The sequence below is a fragment of the Melitaea cinxia genome, chromosome 7 (assembly GCF_905220565.1).
Source record: "Melitaea cinxia chromosome 7, ilMelCinx1.1, whole genome shotgun sequence".
In the NCBI taxonomy this organism is placed as follows: Eukaryota; Metazoa; Arthropoda; class Insecta; order Lepidoptera; family Nymphalidae; genus Melitaea; species Melitaea cinxia.
The window spans coordinates 15,084,335-15,107,512 of NC_059400.1; the positions used below are offsets into that span (position 1 = coordinate 15,084,335).

The window sequence follows — 23,178 nt, forward strand, 5'->3', positions numbered from 1 at the left end:
ATTTGTTAAAATTGATATTCGTATTTATATAATACTGATTTTATTCTTTAAAAAAATTGTTACAATTGAGTTCGCGCCATAATGTCTGGCGCGAACTTGGGGAGGCCTAGAAACGTCCAGCAGTGGACTGTGATAGTCTAAACTGATGATGATGAAAAAATTAATATCATTCCATCCATTCCATCTTGGACTATCGTGACAGAAACTAATTTGATATATTCTTATTAGGAAAAATACTCCACATTATTGCTATGCATAATACTTCGTGTTAACATGAGAAGTTATAAAATAATTGATATTATTAATTATTCGAATTCACAACTTCGAATCGAATTTATAAGATATTTCAAATCATTGAGGGAATTACTACCATGAATTGTGCCAACTCATGCTTCTATCTGCTTTGTGCTCTACATTTAAAACCAAGAACAACGCGGAATGATCCATTTACATTTATATAACCATCAAATAAACAGAAACTAAAAATGATTTTATAAAATAAATAAAGACATATTAATTAAATAACTACATATCTATTAATATGGAAATGAATGACGGGATATTCATTGAACATTGACACATTGATTTGAGCGTTTTGAAAGAAAGAAAATCGATAACTACAAGACAACATTTAATTAAAATTGAGATATATAAAAAATCTACACATGTTTTCTCCGAACATTACAATATATAATTTTGAAAGAAATTATTATACTTCGAAGCAAAATTAATCACTTCAAACGTAGTTTCTATCAGTTCAATAAAGGTAGGTACTAAATGTTCCAGAGTGAGGTGTTATACCATCAGGTGGATTTCCTGTTCTCTTTGCTTTCCTAACGTATTCAAAAAGTATAAAAATAGGACAAACACACGTCTCTACGTTTTGTAAACCTACTTTGATAATCTTCCTTTAATTTTGTAAACATCAGAAAACGTATACAATGTACCTTATTATGAACGTTTTAATGATCACTTTAACTGTCGTTAAAGAGTTGTTTAGTCCGAATTAAACTACGTAAATGAAACATAGGAAAATTTTAAGCTGAAATTTTATTTTCCTCTTTATTTTATGCTTACGACGCCATGAAAAGTGATGATACGAATAGCATGAAATAGATTCGTAACTCATTATATAGGTACTCTTAACGTAATACTTGGACTACAGCGTGAAGATTACCTCTTATTCCTGCTAAAAATCTGGAGCGGACCGTGTGGGAAAGTGCCTTAATCTTGCAGAAAATTACAACAAAATATAATAATACCTCTCTCAAGTATTGTTGTGTTCCAGTGGTGAATAAGCTGAACAAAGATTCTGAGGGGATGAGGTGTGTAGGATCGGCAGCGTGCGTAACTTCTAGTATTGCGAGCTATACGCCCGTTTCCAGATCTAGTCATATAAAGATTACTCTTTTTATGATAGTATAAATGGCTTTGCAACTATGTAAACTTTTAATCCTCGAACTTTTGTCTTTTAGGTCCTCGCCTGTCTCTGTCCTTGAGCCATAACTCGGATATTGTGTGTGAACTATCTTTCCCGGATGTTCTCAATCACTTGATAGCTATAATTACTCATTGTAGGGAGTCTATTCACCAAGCCTTAGAGTAGTATTGTGCTGGATTAAGTTCCGACCCATCTCCGAAACTGAAAAAGAGGCCTATGCCCAGTAGTGGGATATTACAGCCTGAATCGATCATTATATTTTTTGAGCACCTGTACTTCTTAGATTCAACGTCTTTCTTTTTCTTTTTTACAATCACTATATTTATGAGATATTTCTGAATACAAACATAAATTTAAAAATTTGTAGTTTATCATTTGAGCAGAAATATGCCAACCGTAGTGGGTACCGGGTCGTGGGTTAAGCTCTGATCGTTCTCCTACATCGAGAAAGAGGTCTATGCCCAACAGTGGGATGTTACAGGCTGAATCGTAGGTCCTAATGACCTATTCTGCCTCCTACTGTTAAAGTCTATTCGTAAATTATTTAATAGATAAACTTTTCCTCAACCGGTGAGACCAGCCCTTTATAAAATATATAAACCAGAACTTTACAACCAACGTACGTAATGAAGTAGAAACTACAATTCTAATATATCTAAGACGAAAACAAACTCAAATTAGTATCATGTACGATCCCACAATCCAAAAAAGTTAATACCTTAATTTTGAGTATTTTGCAATCCATTAATAAGATGTCAACGAAATTTTAATTCAAGGTAATATGTTTGTAAATAGCAATGAAACTGAAATGTTTACGAAAAACAGAGTTTGCCTGACCGTTTCTCGAGAGCAACACGCGTTTCTTTATTACCAACCAAATCATCGATTTTATTGCTCATAAATTCCTTTAATACAAGGCGTCGCCCCTATTAAAAAGTATTCTTAAATTGTTTGAGCTAATTTGCTTTAATTATTAAAAACAGTAAGTCATTGTTAAAAAGTGTCCACATATACAATCGGAAACAAATTCCTTAATCGAAAGGATGAACTGTTTAAAGTAAGATTGAATATTACACAAATCGACACCAACAATTTATACTACGCCAATTCGACTTTTCGATAAGTTTGTTTTTTTAATGCGAACTTGATAAAATGTGTTTTTATATGTAATAAAAAAATTGTGAAATTGCAATGAATAAATTAACTATTAAAGATACCAAATTTCAAATAAGTTTCTTAATTAATATAAAAGGTTTCACGTTTTTCCCTTTTATAAGCTCTATTGTAAAGTTCACTTTTAAGAGTTAGCTTAGTATAAATTGCTGGTGTCGAAATGGTACTTAAACAATAGAGTTTAAGACTTAGAGCTTTACAAAATATAATTTATACATATATTATAGATGAGAGATATAACTAAGCATTAAAAACTGTTTTTATAACTTTGAAACTACTAACTTTGGAAATTTCGCAATCAACAATGGTATATAGTATCTACTCATGTTATATTCATCGCTCTAGATCAATTTGTAACCGTATCTATATAGACGTATGTGTATTAGACGATAAAGATTAAGACTAATGAAGTCTACAAACACTAAATTAAAATTAAAATTAATTAAGCTAAATCAAAACCAATAATTGCAAACAAATAATTGAAAACTTGTGCGCTACCTTTTTTCGAATTATTTGAAAGTTGTCCAATTTGAATTCTCTAGTCTTAAACGTATTTTTGGCCATTATCATTGCTTAGAAAAAAAAAGGGTGCTTTAAATCAAAAGTAAATCTTACGAGACGTAATTCTTTTTCTATCTTTACTAATTTATAACTAACCCACCCTCTCATCCTCCGTTCGAAACGCTCTCGTCATGCATTCACTAGCTTACACCCCAGTCAAGCGTGAGTAAAGAATTTTTACTTTAAAAATTATAGTATCGTTTAGTGTTGGATCAGTTACAGTTATAAAATTTTGACCGGATAGCAGACTTATTTTCGCTCAAGTTATCGGAATTGCGACTCAGCGGAAATGTTAGCATACTTGCCGCCATTACCGAGTTGATGGTTTGTGATATTTTATACTTTGGTGATTTTTATAATAAATTCAGCAATTAATATTTTACTATTTACTGTTTGTTGAATATTACAAAGTGACTGAGTACTGAGGTGTCAGATATGTTGTTACTAATGCCTTTATTATCCAATTAAGACATATACTAGTCTGAAAACTTTAAAATATCCTGTAAATAATTAATATCAAAAGAAATAGATGTAACAAATGTAAGTTTTCAATATTGCAAAAAATACTTTTAAAAAATTTAAAAATAAAATAAGTCCATGTAAAAAAGTGTGAAGAGAAGCATATGCTGTATTAAGAAAATCCTAAAAACGATTATTAAAAATTCTACTGATGCCTTTACAAAACAAAAACGAACTGGCCCTGAACAGGTCATATACAGGTCAATGTCTTGACTATCAAACAACTGATGGAGACAGACTAACTTACAACGAATGACTGAGTTATAACAAATACGCTAGATATTCAGATCAAATCCTGTAGTTGGACAACATTATTCAAACCTGGGTAAAGTGGATGGTAATAGCGAATAAAAAGAGTCATTTTACATTAGAAATACGTTAAAATACGCAATACGTTATATTTTAAATTCATTGATAAGTCAAAATTTGATATTTTTATGTAATGAGGCTTAAGTAATATTTATAAGTTTTCTTTTTAAGTCAGTGACTCTTGAAAATCACTGCAATGTGAGTAAAAATTGGAGGTAGATACAACATTTTTGTACTCATACGATACAATCTATGTTGTCAAGCTTTAAACTTTGGGAATGTGTCCTGTAAACTGTTCCTTAGCGACAAATCATTTACTGACCGCTGACGTATTAATAATAAATAATGTACGATTTATATCTAACATAGGTAACATATAAACACTGCTTTACTATAATTGTTAGATACACCATGCTTGAAACCGTAGCAGTTATGTATACTGTTATACATCGAAGATACCACTGAGCCAATTGACTGCATCAATCAAAATTAACTCAATTTTTTAATGTATTTTTAAGTGTCTTTACTTATCTTTTTTTTTCAAGAATCGAAAAGGTTTTATTGCTTTGAGATATACCCACGTTGTATACATGATTATTTTTTTAACCTATTTATTAATATTATATACATTATACTAAATCCACTAAATAGTTTGTAACTATTACCACTATTTCGAGGGCAAATATTGCCTATTTTTTATAAAACGTCGCAAATTCAGTTAATCCAGTAAATAAATTGATCACATACTATAATTTTGGAAGAATTCCAAACGAAACATTTGTACCACAGAATTTTCGTAATTATATCTTTTCTTATATAGGTACTAGACAACTGATACTATTTTTAATACGTTTAACTTCGGTTCTTAGAAAATAAGTAATTTAATCGGTCCCTATAAATTATTAATTTATTTAGAATTAAATTATTTTCATGTCAAATATATTTCATTCTAACAAGTTTACTGAATTAAGAACAATAATATTTAAATCCGTAAGCCAAAATTTACTCTGAAATATGCAATTGAAAATGTTTTAACAAGTAAAAATAAATCTTTTACAGTCATTAAATTAGCCTCAAAAATTTTATGATACGATCATTAAATTAAGCATGTTTCTAAATTAAAATATACTTTATCACAAGAGCAATGAACAGTTTTCACTTTAAGTAATCTACTTACATTACACATATTTCGGTTTATTCCTATTATATTAAGTGTCCTAAAACTAATAGGTGTTCGAAGAATGTAGAGATCTGGCTGGAGAGTGCAAGTTTGTTTATTTTTGTTTATGTTGACTTAACCTCGACCAGACGCGATATACGAGCGCATAACATTTAATACGACTTCTGGCGTGGATTTGCAGTCTAGGTTAGTCGTTCAGCTCAGTTCAGCTTACAAAGCTTCGATTATCAGATTTAAAAAATCTGATAATCTATTAATATCAGACATTTTTGACATTTTGAACGGTAATGATAAATGGTTGTAAATAACCTATATTTTGGGGATAACGTACATTAACTGTGTTGACACAGAGAGACTGTTTCGGGACTGAACTATAAGCACTCGACGGGTCTGCGCAAAGAGACCCTTAACTTGGCGACAAGCTAAAACATTCGGAATGCCAATATCACGTAATGGAAATCTATTTCAGCTAATAGTGCGGCACACACTGATATAGTTTCAGCCGAACGGGAGCGTAGGCGCCCGGCAACCTTGGGAGACGGGGCCGTGAGGAACGAGTCTCGGCGCCATTTTAGGTGGCGCCGACGACCGCCGCGGTCGGCTCGGGTTTTATTGTCTCCGCGGTTGCATAACCAAGGGCGGCCGTGGCTCGCTGCTAAAATATCGCGCAAGCGGCGTTCCACGGCGAGCGGCCGAAGATCATTAACTCTAGGCGAGAAGCCGGGCGGCGGGGCGGCCCCGCTGGCGGCCGGCCAGCGGCGCACGCGCACTTACACCAGAACACCGCCACGTAGTCCTTCTCCTCCAGCACTCGCTCCAGCTGCTTGGCGGTGACCTCCTCGATCTGCGGTTCGGTGCGCGGGGGGGGCGTCTTGCGCGCGGCGGACGAGTCTGAGACGAGCAGCAGCAGGGCCACGAGGGCCGGCACCCACCGAGCCATGGCGAGGGCGCGCGCGTACTGACGCCGGCCGCCCGCCCTCGCCGCCTCGCCACCCGCCCTCCGCGCACACGCACCTCGCGCATGCGCAGCGAGCCGCTCGCTCTTGTTCGCTAGACAACGACTGCGACCGATTTCAAGTTCAATTTGTTTACACCACGTAAACTACGATAGCTCATGTAATATTATTGAGGTAGGTTGCATTATCCGAATCTAAAAAATATCAACAACAGGAATATTTTAAACTTGTTTCACACATTTCTATAATTGATATAATTATTATATATATTTCACACATGAATATAATTATTTAGTGCCGGATTCACAAGTTTCTCATAAAGTTTATCCTGCACATAAATTACGAATAGACTCTCACAGCAGGATAAGCTTTCAGGTTGCGTTTTTCCTCTATTAATCAAGTAGGTACAACTTTAAGATTTATATTAGCGAATAAAATTTCTCATAAATATTGTAGAGTTCGATGGTAGAAAAAAAATTATTACTTTTATCTCGTGGATACCGTTGTCAGATACCGAATCGCCATATTAGATTTCTTTTTCATTTTCTTTCTCACAAGCCTGACAATACCGAACACAGCAATGATTTGTCTTTGCTCACAAATAAAACAAAACCGATTTAGCAAATGTGCTATTTAACGGTTGAAGTAATGATAAGATCTTTGATATTTCTCATTTCAAGATTCAAGGATTACTATTTCTCCACCGACTTTTTATTCATCATTACAGCCTATACAGTCCACTGCTGGACACAGGCCTCCACAAGTTTACGCCAAAAATAACGCGAACTCATGTGTTTTGCCCATAGTCACCACGCTGGGCAGGCGGGTTGGTGACCGCAGGGCTGGCTTTAGCGCACCGAAGACGCTGCTGCCCGTCTTCGGCCTGTGTATTTCAAAGCCAGCAGTTAGGTGGTTATCCCGCCACCAGTCGGCTTTTTAAGTTCCAAGGTGGTAGCGGAACCGTGTTATCCCTTAGTCGCCTCTTACGACACCCACGGGAAGAGAGGGGGTGGCTATATTCTTTAGTACCGTAGTCACACAGTACTTTTTATTAAAAAATAATATTGAAATAAAACAATGTACACATAGCAAAATATATATAGAATTCCAAAACAATATATATGTGGATACGCCACACCGACTTGATTTTATATCGAAAAGTAATACAATCTAGGTCGTCAATAATTGTGTTTGCTCGCAAACGAAATAAAAACCGACTTCAATTACATCGACGAGTAATACAACGTAGATCGACGAAAAAATAGTCAAGTAACTACGCATTATCAAAGATTACTCAAAAAATAGTTATCAGATCTCGATAAAATTTAAATGTGACCACATGATAAACATTCGCTTTCGATAAAATTAAAAATTATCAAAATCGGTACACCTAGTAAAAAGTTATTGTGGATTTTCAAGAGTTTCCCTCGATTTCTCTAGGATCCCATCATCAGATCCTGGTTTCCTTATCATGGTACTAAACTTGGGATATCTCCTTTCCAAAAAAAAAGAATTATCAAAATCGGTACATCCAGTAGAAAGTTATGCGGTATAATACAACGTAGGTCGACGAAAAAAGCGTCAAGTAAAAACGCATTATTAGATATAACTCGAAAAGTAGTTGTTAGATCTCAAATAAATTTAAATGGGACCAATTGACACACACCACCTTTCGATTAAAAAAAAATTGTCGGAATCGGTCCACCCGGTCAAAAGTTCTGATGTAACATACATTAAAAAAAAAGTACAGTCGAATTGAGAACCTCCTCCTTTTTTGGAAGTCGGTTAAAAAAATAATCAATTGAATTATTATTATCAAAGATAACTGAAAAGATACTCCTCAGGTCTCGATCAATTTAAAGGGGACCACATGACAAGCACCAGCTTTCGATTAAAAAAAGAATTATATAAATCGGTACTCAGTAAAAAGTTAGGAAGTAACACATAAAAAAAGGTTATAAGTAAAGTTTGATTCAATTTGTCGTTTGGAAATGCGCTTGCAAATATTTCGATGTTTAATTTATCTGTCTATATTATATTCAATTATTATTATACATGGTGTTCGACTCATAACTATGTTTCTTCGAATGAGGGTTCTGTAGGTATTATGAATCACGTGTTTAAATTTTACTTTCGTCATAATATACGACCTTATCTGGCAACGTACTTGTACATAATAGTCCAATATTATTATTCTTGGCCCTAAAAAACGTTGTAAAAACTGAAATATTAACTAACTGAGAGCGTAGTTAGGAGTCGAACAACTAATATATATATACAGGTGAGTCTTCATAAAGTGTACATTACCAAAATCGGGGAAACTACACCCTATTTCATCGATGAAAAAATGTCAAAATAAATAAAAAAATTATATTTGATATTTAATGAATATTAAAAAAAAATTACAGCTGCTAGCCCTATTTAAATAAATCGGTGTAACTTTTAAACTAAATATCTTATCACGGTGGAGTAAATTTTATAATGCTTGCTAATAATAGGCAATGCTCATAAAGTAAAAATATCCTAGAAAATTAATGCTATAAATTTAGAATAAAGAAGAATTTGATGAAAATCTGTTATTTTTTTCGTCATTTTTACATTAATTTTAAAATTTCTTAAAAAATCGTCCTAATTACCCTACTTTTTTTAAATTCTAAGTTATTATACATGGTTTTAGCTGTCTAAAAGTAAATATTGCACAATCATTACTCAGATACAACATTTTAAATCAGCGTTTAAAAAAAGCAGTTAACATAGTTAAACACCGGAGTAGGAATAAAACAAAAGTATGTATCTACGTAAATCATTTATTATTCTTAGGAAATTAAAATCAAATAGCCTTGCCATTAAGCTTATCATTTTGACCTAATGCATCAATTGTCCAAAATGACCACCCCGTTGTTGCAAGCACATTGTAGCTCGAAGCACAATTTGCTGCGTTGCGTTGCGTACGAATCGTTTCGGGATCATTCTGATTTCGTTTGCAACACGCAAAACTCTTTCATTGATCCTCCAAATGGATGGATGTCCTGCCCACTAAGCGCTGATTGTCAGGTTTTTTCTAAATGAAAATTATCCGCGCCGCTGGATCGGTGAACAAGGACTTGGGTTGGGTGGCCGTATAATTTTATGCTGTATAATTTTATGTTGTCACAAGTTCCTTGATAGTAATATAGCAAAGAGAAAAATTTACAGGGTTGTCTGTAGAGGCTATCATCAGGAAATACTAAGCAGATTTTGTAAATTCATACAAATCGGTTAATAGAAAGTCATAGTAAGTAGTCTATATGTCGACCTGTCTTTCGGTTTGGTTGTTGGGCTCAATTCACTTCCCTTGGAAACAAAAATGAAAGTCAAAATATGTACATCGTTAAAATTCACTACGCATTATTCGATTTTATTAATTCTATTTTTGTTATAAAGGACAACTTTATATCTTTAACATACACACGGTCTTCTGTTCCTAAGATGATATATGTATCATTTCCATCCATTCCCACAACCCCAGTTGCAGGGAGCTGGGCCACTACAAACTGTGCCAACGGAATAGTAAAATGTAAATAATCTTATTTTAAAGACGGTTTTTTTATGTCACTAGGTTGGCAAACAAGCGTACGGCTCACCTGATGGTAAGCGATTACCGTAGCTTATAGACGTCTGCAACACCAGAAGCATCGCAAGCGCGTTGCCGACCCAATCCCCAATCCCCCAGGAGCTCTGGTCACCTTACAACAGGAACACAATACTGCTTGAAAACAGTATTATTTTGCTGTGATCTTCTGTAAGGTCGAGTCGGGCCCAGTCGGGCTGCTCCATATTTTGAACAGGAAATTCCTGCTGTGCCCTACCTCAGTTAAGGTTGTTTCTATATTTCATGATCTTTGATTTCTTAATTCTGAATACGCCCCAGTAATAGATCCAAATAACCTTGAACGCAGAATATATAGAATCCTTTGAACATACGGTAGATATGCTGGATACTTTATACATATTACTATATGATGTAAGAAATGGCAAAAAAGTTGGCCTCACAATATTTCATTCAAGATTCAGTTTGTAAATAATATGTAACCAAAAATTCATTTAAAATGAAAACTAACTTAAATTTTAAAAAAAGCTCATATACAAATATCACTCAATTAACAACAAGTAAAGATAAAAAAAAAATAATGCCATTTAACTATTTTGTTTTTGTACGAACTTATACTTTACGTTTCGTCTTGTTAGTGAGGTTAGGCACCCATCTTACCCTAATCCAATTTAATGGATGGACAAGCGTCTATCTATAAAATTTTCATAGAAATAGGTCCATGTTATTACTAAGAATAGAACAACAAAACATCTTATAAAATATTTTTCAAGGTATGTAATTTTCTTTACCAAAAGTAGAATTGAAAAAAAATCGTGCAAAACTCAACAAAAGACATGGATTTCTTCTATGAAGATGGAATTATGAATGAAAAATGATTAGACTCAAGTAAGCAATAATTTAGACTTAGATATTACAAAACCAGTATTTTTCTTTAATAGTTTTTGTATGTAGATGATAAATGTGTAAACTCCTGCCATTTCAAAAACTTTTATTTAGGTGTAGCTTGCAATGTTTGTTAGGGTGGAATCTTGCAACTCAATTTTGAAGTATATGTATTCAACAGATGGAGCTGAAATTTTGTAAACACGTATAATTTGGATGACGATGCATGGTTGGCTGAGTGACATCATTCTAAATCCAACATGGCGGAACATCTAAGATGGTGGTCTAGTTGGACTAGTTATTTTTAATACACTCCTATAATATGAGTATCAAATGAAAGGGCTTGGAAAGAATAACTCGAAAAATGAGGTGATCTCACTCTTAATCTATACCAGTATTATAAAGCTGAAGAGTTTGTTTGTTTGTTTGAACGCGCTAATCTCAGAAACTACTGGTCCGATTTGAAAAATTCTTTTTGTGTTAGATAGCCCATTAATCTAGGAAGCTTATAGGTTATATATCATCACGCTAAGACCAAAAGAAGCGGAGCACCAATGAAGAATGTTTCAAAATCGGTAGTTCTTTTTTCCTTTTGCGAGCTTCCGCTGCGTGCGCTGTGAAAACAGTTAAAGTTTCGCAAAAATCATGTATGACAGAATTGATCCACTTTAAAAGTTCTAAAAAAAGTCTGCGACAGCATATACATATCTATCTTTTTAGGTTGGCTTACTATAACCTTTTTTATGCTAACCAAGTTTGTTCTAAAATAATGCATTATTTGCGATGTTTTTATAAACATGATATTAATCCTTATCTAAATATATTTATTTTTGGTTATTCATCACAAGTATTTAATTTAAAACAAAATAGCCTTTTACATAATTCGATTTAAATGAGTATCTCAGGAGATATCGCAGTTTTAAAATAACATCGCAGCAAAATAATGATAAAGTATTGCGCGCGCGCCTCTGTTCCACGCGGACGCAGTCGCGCGCAGAAGCTAGTCTTATGATATAATCCTATTATATCCTAATATAGTGGACTTCTAAATAAATCTAATAGTCTAAAAAAGCGGGTTAAGTATTTTTAATGCTCTCTTACAATATGGGTATCAAATGAAAGGCCTTGCTGAGAATAACTCGAAAAATAAAGTGGTTATTTTAAATCCGATATGAAGGACTTCTAAAAATAGCGACCTAATTATTTTTAATTCTCTCTTACTATATCTACCTATAAATTTACATGTGTATATGAATAAGTAAATTGAATACTTGCTTTTAAACTTTCAAATTTTCAAACTTAGTAGATACGATGTACTCGTAAAGTAAATCTCGTATCTCGTAGTAAATCTCGCGACCAGTTTTTATCTAACTTGTTAGTTAGTTCAGCCTATTGCACTCCACTGCTGGACATAGGCCTCCCCAAGTTCAATATAAACTGTCATAAGACGTTATATGTTGATAGTAAGAGTTTTAAAGGAAGAGTCTTTTTTGCGCATTAAAAAGTTTTTTTACGTTTAATTTATTTCGATTGATCTGTATAGTAGGTAGGTACCTACCTACATCTATGTCTTAAATCGAATACTCATGACGCTCTTAATTATAGATATATATATAAAGAATCGAAATAAATACATTTTAAGCATAAATAACAATGCACATTAAACTTTTCCCTACCGCTTTCACTACGCTGTGTCCTATATGCCCAAAGGTTGTCTGGAAGAGATCGCTACTCTAGCGATAAGACCGCCTTTGTACACCGTTTTTTTTTTGTAATATGTTATTGTGTTGATCGTTGTTGTGTACAATAAAGAGTATCTATCTATCTATCTATCTTTTATCATTGCAATAATAGTATATTTATGACAAAAATACACACATGTGTAATACATAAGCTAGGTGCATGCAATTTGTTAAAAAAACTGAACTTAAGTTGAATTATCAGATACCAATACCTACTATAGGGATAATATCCCTACTATCCCTATTAATATTATAAATGTGAATGTAAGTTTGTTTTCTTACGCTTTCACGCGAAAACTACTAAACCGACCATCATGAAACTTTGTATACATATTTTTGGAGGTATTAGAAGTAACATAGGACACTTTTTGTAAAAAAAATCTATGCGAGCGAAGCCGTGAGTAAAAGCTAGTAGTATATAATAGGACCTTTGAAGGATCTTTGAAGGATCGCAGATCTAGCCCGCTAAAACAAATATTTATCCCTACCAAGATCAAAGCTGAAAGATAAAACGTATGGATGTTCCAGCTATAATGAACCAAGTGACTAATTCAACATTGTCTCTAATGCATCAATGTTTAAACGCTCTCAATATGAATGAGAACAATGGCGGATAATCATAGATATCTCAAAATTGCCGTGATTTGTTCAATGGTTATTGATTTCATAAGAAAGTTTGGGACTATTTAAAGAGAGATGGAACGAGTTCTGAACTTTTTATAAAATAAAAATAAAATAAAATTATTTTAAACAAATTAAAAGGACTCTATAAACCCGTTTGTTTAGTTTTGTACTATTTGACTATTAATTTATAAAATTCTAATATACCTTTAGTAGAGAAGCTTTTATGGGACAGTAGACGTGTTTCGATCAATATTTGTCGTATGTGTTTTCTTAATGCGTATTAAGGGATTCTTTCACCTTGGCTACGTTTATTAATTTTTCCTTACAATACCTATAACTCAATTTTGTCACTATAAGTAAACTAATTCGTAAAGATGCTATTTGTTATGTCTATTATGCAACTTTCTCACTATTCGTAAGCTTTCGGTTTCGCGACTACAGAAGTAACTTCTCTTGATGGAATTGGACCTCGTACTTTTTCTGCATTCTGAAAAAAAATCAGTAAAGTTTAATTATTATTAATCACCGTACCATTTTTATGAATATTTTCCGCGCCAAATTTTTGAGAACAATCCATTTTCAGTCAATTCCTATGGCAATCTTTTCGATATGAAAATTATTCATAAGTTACTGTTTTAAGTAATTGTTTTTGTAATAATACTATAAATTATTGAATGATTTATATTAATTTAATTCAAATAATAAAAAATGTTAAATAACCCTTCTTTACTCTTAATTTCCGAACGTTAGTGTAATGTCAAACTGTCAATGTCAATGTATATTTAGTGTTGTTCATGTTACGATATCAAATGATCGATTTAATCGGTGTAGTATATAACAAATTTTATATAATACTGAATGGTATATACAGGGCCCACAGAATTTTCCAATCTGAACTTCGGGCAACCCATCGAGTCCAAAGCAAAAACTGCAGCAAAAAAACTAGGTATTCTCTCTAAGGTTAGGCGTTACTTCACTCCGGAACAGCTGCTTCAACTATATCAAGCACAAGTTCGGTCTTGTATGGAGTATTGCTGCCATCTTTGGGATGGATCTGCCAAATACCAACTGGCAACTTTGGACTCGGTGGAAAAACGAGCTAAGAGACTCATAGGTGACCCTACTCTGACAGACACCAAGTTGCAGAGTCTCGATCATCGGCGTAGGGTAGCTCGTCTGTCGGTGTTCTACAAAATATATTTCGGTGAGTGTGCGAAGGAATTGCACGATCTAATTCCCCCAACAACCTTCCGCCATCGGGACACTAGGCGCGGTCGATCGTCCCATCTTTATGTCATCAATATGCCACCTACGCGCACAAAACGCTTTGGCACTACTTTCCTGATGCGCACAGCTAAGGAATGGAACTCGTTGCTCGCGTCTGTGTTTCCCGAACGATACAATCTGGGTGCCTTCAAGGCCAGAGTGAATAGGCTGTTATTAGGCAGGCATGCTCCACCTTCCACCGCATCGTCACTTAACATCAGGTGAGATTGTGGTCAAATGCCTGCCTATTTGACATTAAAAAAATAGCAAGTTGATGTGGCAATAGGCTGGTCATCTGTGTCACAGGACCGATGGCCATTGGAGCAGACAGGTCCTGGAGTGGAGACTTGGCAAACGCAGTGTGGGACGTTCTCTGGCCCGTTGGACCGACGATCTACGTAAAATTGCCGGTTTAGATTGGATGAGGATTGCGGAAAACCATGACATAACCCTCTGGCGCCCCCGCGCCGGAGGGTCCATGATGGATTTTCCCCACGTAGAAAAAAAAGGATTGCAGAAAACCGGGATCGGGCGCGAACTTGGGGAGGTCTATGTCGAGCAGTGGACTGCAATAGCCTGTTCTGACTGACTGACTAAATGATATAAGCTAAATGGAAGTTTAATTGTAATTACATACGTTCTACGGGGATAAAAGTTAAAATAATTTAAATTACTCCGCTTTTAAATATTGTTCATAAACAGCTGTTATGAAAATATGCAAGATATTGTCAATTTTAGAAACATACGATCGTGTATATTTATTAAATACATTAATTTACCTAACATTTTTAAATGTTAATTAATGGGGATAACAAGTTTATCTAATAAGGAAAAAATAGTTTTCTTCATTTTCTACTGAGTAGAACTTGGACGCTTAACTAATTGTTAAGTGCTTACATTAATTTTGCTAATTTACAAAAATAATATACTATTAAAATAATATTTAAACATAAAAATTTTGTATATGCTCATGATACCCTTAATTCATGTTTTATGAATTATAGAATTATATACGAAAGCTAAATGAACAATAAGTTTAATAAGACAGTTTTAAGAGGTAGAATTAGGTCAGTCAAACTAAAAAAATATTTAATGTACTAAAATATATGTTTTTTTTTTATTGGCTAATTTTTACCATTTTTCAACAAAGATGAAAATGATACTTCCCTAGTTCCCTAACCGAAATCAATACGGCAACGATAAAAACATACTTTACTATTATTATTTCCTATATAATTTAATCGATATCGATAGTTACAGTTTTATCATGTCACAACTCTTAGCTTAACAGTTACCAATCAAATCGCAGCACTAATGTCACATGCTTAGAGGAGAGGTGGAGGGGATAGAGTCATACTCTATTCTAATGGCAGTGGTTGGGAAATGTTTCCGAACGTTTAATTTAAGTTGCTGTTGTGTCAACAAATATATCGTCGCACAGACGATACGCTCAACGTTGGCAGATCGTAAAAACTTTATCTCGTGAAAGTGAGGTGTTGTGAAATAATAAAATGGATATTGTTTATTAATTACGGCTCTTTTTGTGTAAAGTGATATTATTTCGTGCAAAGTTACTTGATAGAAAAGGTAAGTCCAAGATATTTTATTGTATGTTAAGTGAACTTCGGTTCCATGATATTCAAATACCTACTTACCTGATCACGATATCAATGCTTATCTATTTATCTAAAATGTGTTTAAAAATTGTAATTTAATCGTATTACCGTTCTTTGAGTATATTATTTAAATACTTGGTGGAATAAGGGATAAAATGCTACTTTAAAAAGCCGGTCTTCTTTTCTAACCGTTTTAATTTTAATTGTTTAGTTTGTAGAATTTTTCCGATACGAGACATTTTACCACATTTGAAACTATGACGACGAATATTTGACGTATAATAGTCTACTGATTTTTAAAAGAAAAATATGTTTTTTTTTTCGTTTAATATAATTTGGAATTTTATTTTGAGGGTATTGATGTAACGTAAATAATTGATAATTATTGAAATAATCTGTTCAACTTATTTTTATGTCGCAAAGACTTACCAAGATACTTTTTAAATTTGAATTAATAAAGAAAAATGAACTAACTACAGCACAAAATGTAAAACATAAAAAAAAACTTTTAGTGGGTAATTTTCAAAACTAATATAGGAAACTTTACAGTTACACCTATAACAATATTGTACATTCTTCAACTTGTTTACTATAATGTAATTTTTGAAAGAGGTTCATTTAAAACTATTTTTAGTGGCTAGCATTATAAAAGACTTGGTTTAAAATTAACAAAATTGATGTTAATCATCAGAGGTACCTAAATTTTTTTTTGCAAAAATAAGACATAATCCCATTTGTTCGTTTACACAGAAAAGCATTCAAAAGTATATTATGGCCATATAATTATCCATTCATTAGGCTTGCAAGGGGATATCAATTGTTTCGAGATCCATATCTGTACCTAATTTTATCATTGGTCGATAGCATGTTCTTTGTTTCCAATTATCCACCACAGTTCCATTGTTTTATTTGGTAATAAAGCACAATAAAATAACGCAATACTCTGGGATTTGGTAAGGTTGAATTAAGCAAGAGCTGCTTATGTCTAGAACAATGATAAAAATATTTGTATAGGTCTTTTCATTTATAAAAAAAAAGCCTATATATTCACCATATGATATTTATACATACTTTCAATTTCAAAATATGCTTTTATTAAGTTGGGTTTCCGATGAACTTTAGTATTGATACTTTGGAACTTAAATAAAAAAAAATTATTTAAAAATCTGCTTAGAATGCAGTTTGTACTAGGACTGTTAAAAAAAAAAAATCAGTAGTACAGACTCAAATAAAATATTATTGAATACAAGGAACCCACTCCAGCAAGTAATTTAACAAATTTTAATTTATGTATAAGAACAATAAAGTTTACACACTTGAATATTTTAAATTTGTTGATGCATTTATTTTAAACCATTAAAAACATATATCGTCAAATATTTTTCTGATATTTCTACCTAAGTAAATTGTTTCCTAGTTATTAACGAAAGTATTGTGAAAGTATGTTGCTGTTTACTATAGGTTTGTCAATCTACTACTACTATTTAAGTTCTGAGGAAAGTAAAACAATAAATAGTTTCTCATTTACTACAACTCACGAAACAAAGCATTTTACAGATTTATATATACTAGTAGGCGCCCAGTGGTCGAAATTCGACCATAACGAATTTAAATTATAAGTTTTAACATTATTAAGGTTCTGTTGTCAAAGACAATACTTTTGTTATAAGAAACAAAACAGTGTATATGCGTGTGTGTCAAATACATGGCAATGTGTGTCGTTTTTTTTTTCATTGATTGAATGTATTTTTTGTGCTTAATTTAAAAAAAAATTTTAGCATTCTGCACTCCTCTATGTAAACTTTAAGTGTTCGAAATTTCAAACTACTCCGTCCATGCAAATTTTGTAAAAATGTACAAAATTTTTGCTTCGCGTATTAATTTATTGATATTCTAGAAAAGTATTAGTATTCTGGTATACTATTGCTGTAGTATATTTAGTTTGAGTCTACCCATAGTATCCCAAAAAGCATATGAAGCAGTTTGCCTAGTTATAATTATAAACACCAATTAAAGGTTGTTACTATCGGTGGCAATTTCCAGCGCACAGTGTTATTATGTAGCATTTTGAACACCATCTCTTCCCACTTATGGAGACAAGGTGATATAGGTTTTATAAAAAACCTTTTTTTACAACACAACCATGTACAAAAAAGTTTTAAGCTTCAGCCTGTAATATCCCACTACTGGGCATAGGCCTCTTTCCCCATTTAGGAGAAGGATCAGAGCTTAATCCACCACGCTGCTCCAATGCGGGTTGGCAGATACATTCCCTACTATTAGTAAAAATCGCTATCAGGTGTACATGATAACAACCGGGACCGACGGCTTAACATGCTCTCCGAGGCACGGTCCAAAAAGTTTTATTAACATTATAAACCAAAAGAGATTGTTTGGTTTTCTAATCTCATTTGATATTACAACGTGAAAAGTTATTTTCATATTAGATAAAACTCTTTACTTATAGGGTAGAGTACAGAATTTCTGAACTTGCTTTCTTATGGCTTACACATATATATGAGAATCAATAATTTGTTTTTGCTCCATAGTATTTATAGTTACAAATTACATTACAATTACAAATTACAATCAAAAATTTTGAAAAAGAAGATTTGATAATTCTTCAAATTATTTTTAAGCATTAATAAAAAGTTATATTACTGTAAAAATATAATATTGTTGTTTAAAAATAATTATTGAAATAAAATCAATGAAAATAGTTTCATATAGCACTTTGAATAAATTTAATATAAATATATTGTAATGACTTCTTGTTGTTATTTCCTTCAAGTCACCGATGATATCATTTTAATGTGATAAAATCAAGTCCTTTATAAAGCAGATAAGATTGACCATTGAAGTATTCCAGAATGTTCTTTGTGTATTTAATTACAGAAATGTTTTATTTATTAATTATAAGTTACGCATTATGAATATGAAATTTTGTAACCCTTCATGTTTTCTTAATTTTTCATAACTTGGACAAGTTATCCATGCTATTTTTTAAAAACTTTATTCCCAATTAATGAATAAGTAGTTTTTATAATTAATTTATGTGGTAACAGTACCTATTGACCCCATATAATAAACATTTAAAACTTGTTTTTTTTTCACAGAAAATTAAACTATTTTGAAGAACGGTAATAAAACTAAAGTTTTTATATATGTTGAAATATTTTTAGGCCTTAGTTTTTATTTATTTTTTTATATATAAAAATGTACATTCGATTTCGTTTATTTGAAATATTTAAATAAACTAGATATAAATAGTAAGTACATATATAAAAAAAAATTAATGAATACAGGACAACATGATAACTATTCACAGTTTAATAATCAAAATCCTTTATAAAGAGCAATCAAATCGTAAAGTTTTTTTTCGTCGATAGTGAAAATGATAAAGTTTTAAGCGGTTACATTGATGTAACGATAATCGTTATCAATCGTATAATGTGTCATATAGCTGATATTGAGAGTTCCTTATCACAAGGAGCTCAGTGGCTACGTGTCCGCAAAGCTGACAACACAAAAAATGGCTGAATATCGCGCTGGGAAAGCTGGTATCAACGCCGAGGCGCAGGCGAGAATCAACAGCAAATATAACAACGACATCGCTCAAGAGACTCTCGAATGGATAAAGAGCATCACTGGAGAACCCGAGAATACCTCGGGAGATGTCGACAATCTATACGAAGTACTTAAAGATGGTACCCTTCTCTGCAACCTAGTTAACAAGTTTCAGGAGGGTTCGGTCAAGAAAATAAACAAATCGACGATGGCATTCAAGTGCATGGAAAATATAAACGCCTTCCTCGAAGCCGTGAAGAAATTGGGCGTGCCCGCGCAGGAAACATTCCAGACGATCGATCTTTGGGAGAAACAGAACCTTTACTCTGTGGTGATCTGTCTACAGTCTTTGGGGAGGAAGGCCGGTAACTTCGGTCTGCCGTCCATCGGGCCGAAGGAAGCCGAGAAGAATGTACGAGAATTTACCGAAGACCAACTAAAAGCCGGTCAGAACGTGATATCACTACAGTACGGTACGAACAAGGGCCAGCAGTCGGGCATCTCATTCGGTAATAGGCGTCAAATGTAATTTGTATTTGTTTAATTAAACTTAATAAATATATTTTTTATTATTTTTAATACTTTTTTATTTGTCCTTAGGTGTGGTTTGAGCGTTTAGTGTATTTGAAAGAATGTGTAGCTCAAGGCGATTAGATAAGGTTCGATTACTCGATGTATACTGCAATATTGTTAAGTGCAATTTTATTATATCCTTATGAGAAGCTGTTATTAATGCATCGCCATTATGGACAGAATACACAATTACTATCGAGTTTATTATTATTGTTCAAATTTAAAACTTTTAGTTTTTCATTATATTTTCTTATGTTTGAGTCGAGAATCATATGACATAGATATTTATTGAAATAATTCAAATTATTACGTTATTGGGCTTGTTGTTTTATCATTAGCTCCAGAGGAAAGTGCCAACAAAATACTTGCCTATGTATAAACTTACGTCACTATACGGTATATTGATCCAACCTCGTCGCAAATCCGTTGCCTGGCAAGGTAAAGGTTACCTCACGATATAAATGACATGGAAATTATCTTTTATAGATTTTAGTGTTTCTGCGGTTATTACAGAAGGTTACATGTTGTGAAATACTTTATTGTAGGTTATATAGATACTCATACATTAAATATGCGACGGATATACATTAGTCAGAATTTATAATTTGTACGATAGCATCTCAAGATTATAGGTAATCATATACTTTTATCTTTTTATAAGTAGAAACTAATTATTCATACGCAAATTTGTAAAATATAAATTCAAATTTACGTAGAAACTTTCCATTTTTAATATTAAATCCTCTAGTTTTATTTGACTCGAATAATTAGTTTATTAGGCTAGTTATTGTTGACGGTTGCCAAAAGTGTAGATATATATTTAATTATTTTTTAACATTACAAAAATTAGTACGAAAGTATGTTTAAGCGATTGTAAAACAAAAGCACCTACGACCGGAAGGCGTGGTCACGCGTCGGCAGTCAGCGGAAGCACGGATGTCCGAACCCGGGTCGTTTCGTCTATTTAAAAATCACCAACCCTGCTCTAACACCTGCGACACTCATAGCGATAGAAAATGATAGATAATTATGTGTAAATTTCACATAGTTTCGTTGTAAATAGCATTATAGTCGGTATCTGTCCTTAATTCTTCCTAAGCCATCGCATTGAAACGGTCCCGACCGGTATTTATGAGCCTTGACCGGGCTCAGTTTGTTACATCGGTGATTACCTTTCCCTTGATTTGCTATCTGCAATAGAAAACAGGCAACCCATTGGACGGTAAACTAGTTCATACGCTTTGTTATTTAAGTAACTCGACTTAAAAGCCGTCATAACTTTGATTTAGTATATTTTCCGCTACCTCGTTCCTTGTAGTTTTTTGAGTTACAAAGCATTATAGTTACATTTATGTTAAAATTAGTTGAAATTGAAGTCTCGATTATGATTCACTCATTAAATTATATAACAATAACCTAACTCAATATAATAAATACATATGCTGCGTGGTTACGGCATTAAGAATATAGTCACCCCCCTCCGTGGGTGTCGTAAGAGGCGACTAAGGGATAACACAATTCCAATACCACCCTGGAACTTAAAAAGCGGACCGATGGCGGGATAACCCTTCGGTGTGACAAAGCCAGCCCTGCGGTCACCAAACCGCCTGCCCAGCGTGGTGACTATGGCAGAACACATGAATTGACTTCATTTTTGGCGCGAACTTGTGTGGCTTATGTCCAGCAGTGGACTGTAATAGGCTGAAATGATGATGATGATGATATAATAATACTTATGTTTTTTGATTGTCAATTTACATTTTATAAAATATTTATCTTTTTACTTTAGTATATAAAACCAGATATAGCGACGTTCTGGCATTTTATTTAACTACGATATTCAATGATACGACTAGATGTACAATTTCAACCATCTAGCTGCGTCTGCTAATTTTTTTTATTCATAGTTCATACGATGTCACGGTTTCCATATAATGTTTACTCAATATTTATAATAATTACTAGCTGACCCCGCAAACGTTGTTTTGCCATATATGTTATTAACCCCTTAATCCCCCGCTCCCTATAACTTAGGGGGATGAAAAATAGATGTTGTTCGATTCTCAGACCTACCCAATATGCACACAAAATTTTATGAGAATCGGTCAAGCCGTTTCGGAGGAGTTTAACTACAAAAACCGCGACACGAGAATTTTATATATTAGATTTTGAAACGATTGTTAACATTTAAGCATGTCATATACCACCTGTCACCGATATTTGAATAAATCAGTGAAAGGCATTTTAATGCAAGTGTTAAGCATGAATAGAGTTCGATGATTTGGCAAGTTTTGTCTTAAATCGCTAAAGCTTTAGAAAGCGACGGATTTCCACAAATCATGGTGAGAAATTATTACAACGGTTGTGTAATTTTATACTTGTGACATCGTACTGCTAGAATTGATAACTGTTAAAAGTTACTGTATAAAGATTTACACGAATAGTCATCACTACCAAATTTGTAACGCTACCATGATATAGATCAGATGGATAAGTCTTGTACAAAGAAAATCGAAGCAAATTAAAAGAGCTAAACGGTTTTTGCTCCCCTTTTTTGTGTACGAGAAAGTCAATGATCGCTTTGCCATCGTTTACTTTGGAATTACCTCCTGTAGACTCAGTTCCAGATGTAAACATATATGTCATAAAAAAGAATTTTAAAAGTTCCGCGTTATCTGAGACAAATATTACAGATAGATAAAAACTGTTATAATTATTATTCGTGTCTAAAACCTTACTCAAGTTCTTTTATATCTATAAACCAGATTTTGCCTCAATATCCCCGATATTGAGCAGTTATGAAGAAAAAAAAAATAAGTGTGCTTTAGACCACACGACTGAAGTAAAACTTACGAAACGTAACTCTCTTTCTATATTCACTAACTTATATCTCCCTCTCAACTTCCGTTCGACGCCCGATTACACTTTTCTTAACACAAGAAAATAAGAAATAATAAAGAAATAAAAGTGTTAAAAAATACGTAATATGCAATACAATTTTCTTTACCACCATTCCCACGTTACACGATATCGATTGAGCTTGCAAGGCTTCGCCACGGTACGGCGACTCCAACTATTTCTTAGACGCTTTTCAACAATAATTTAAGTATCATTTACTCAGAACCTATTTATCTACACTAAATGTGCACTAAAACATTTCTGGTCTATCCATATCCT

At 33.2% G+C, this 23,178-nt stretch overlaps 2 protein-coding genes across 5 annotated transcripts in view; one reads left to right on the forward strand and one right to left on the reverse strand.

Moving 5' to 3' along the window:
- LOC123655408 overlaps positions 1–6,148 on the reverse strand; it is a 30,476-nt gene extending 24,328 nt beyond the window's left edge. For all 4 annotated transcript variants that reach the window (XM_045591225.1, XM_045591224.1, XM_045591223.1 and 1 more), the window contains exon 1: positions 5,958–6,148. In XM_045591225.1, coding sequence (XP_045447181.1) covers positions 5,958–6,123 — 166 coding nt within the window. In that variant the 5' untranslated portion in view covers positions 6,124–6,148. The remainder of the gene's footprint in view (positions 1–5,957) is intronic.
- Positions 6,149–19,242: 13,094 nt separating this feature from the next.
- Positions 19,243–20,007, forward strand: LOC123655052 (myophilin-like). The gene has a single exon (XM_045590896.1). The coding sequence runs from the start codon at positions 19,394–19,396 to the stop codon at positions 19,955–19,957; it is 564 nt and encodes a 187-aa protein (XP_045446852.1). The 5' UTR covers positions 19,243–19,393; the 3' UTR covers positions 19,958–20,007.
- Positions 20,008–23,178: the final 3,171 nt, after the last annotated feature.

Coding starts and splice junctions, on each gene's coding strand:
- LOC123655052 (XM_045590896.1), top strand. CDS start 19,394: ATGGCTGAATATCGCGCTGGGAAAGCTGGTATCAACGCCGAGGCGCAG.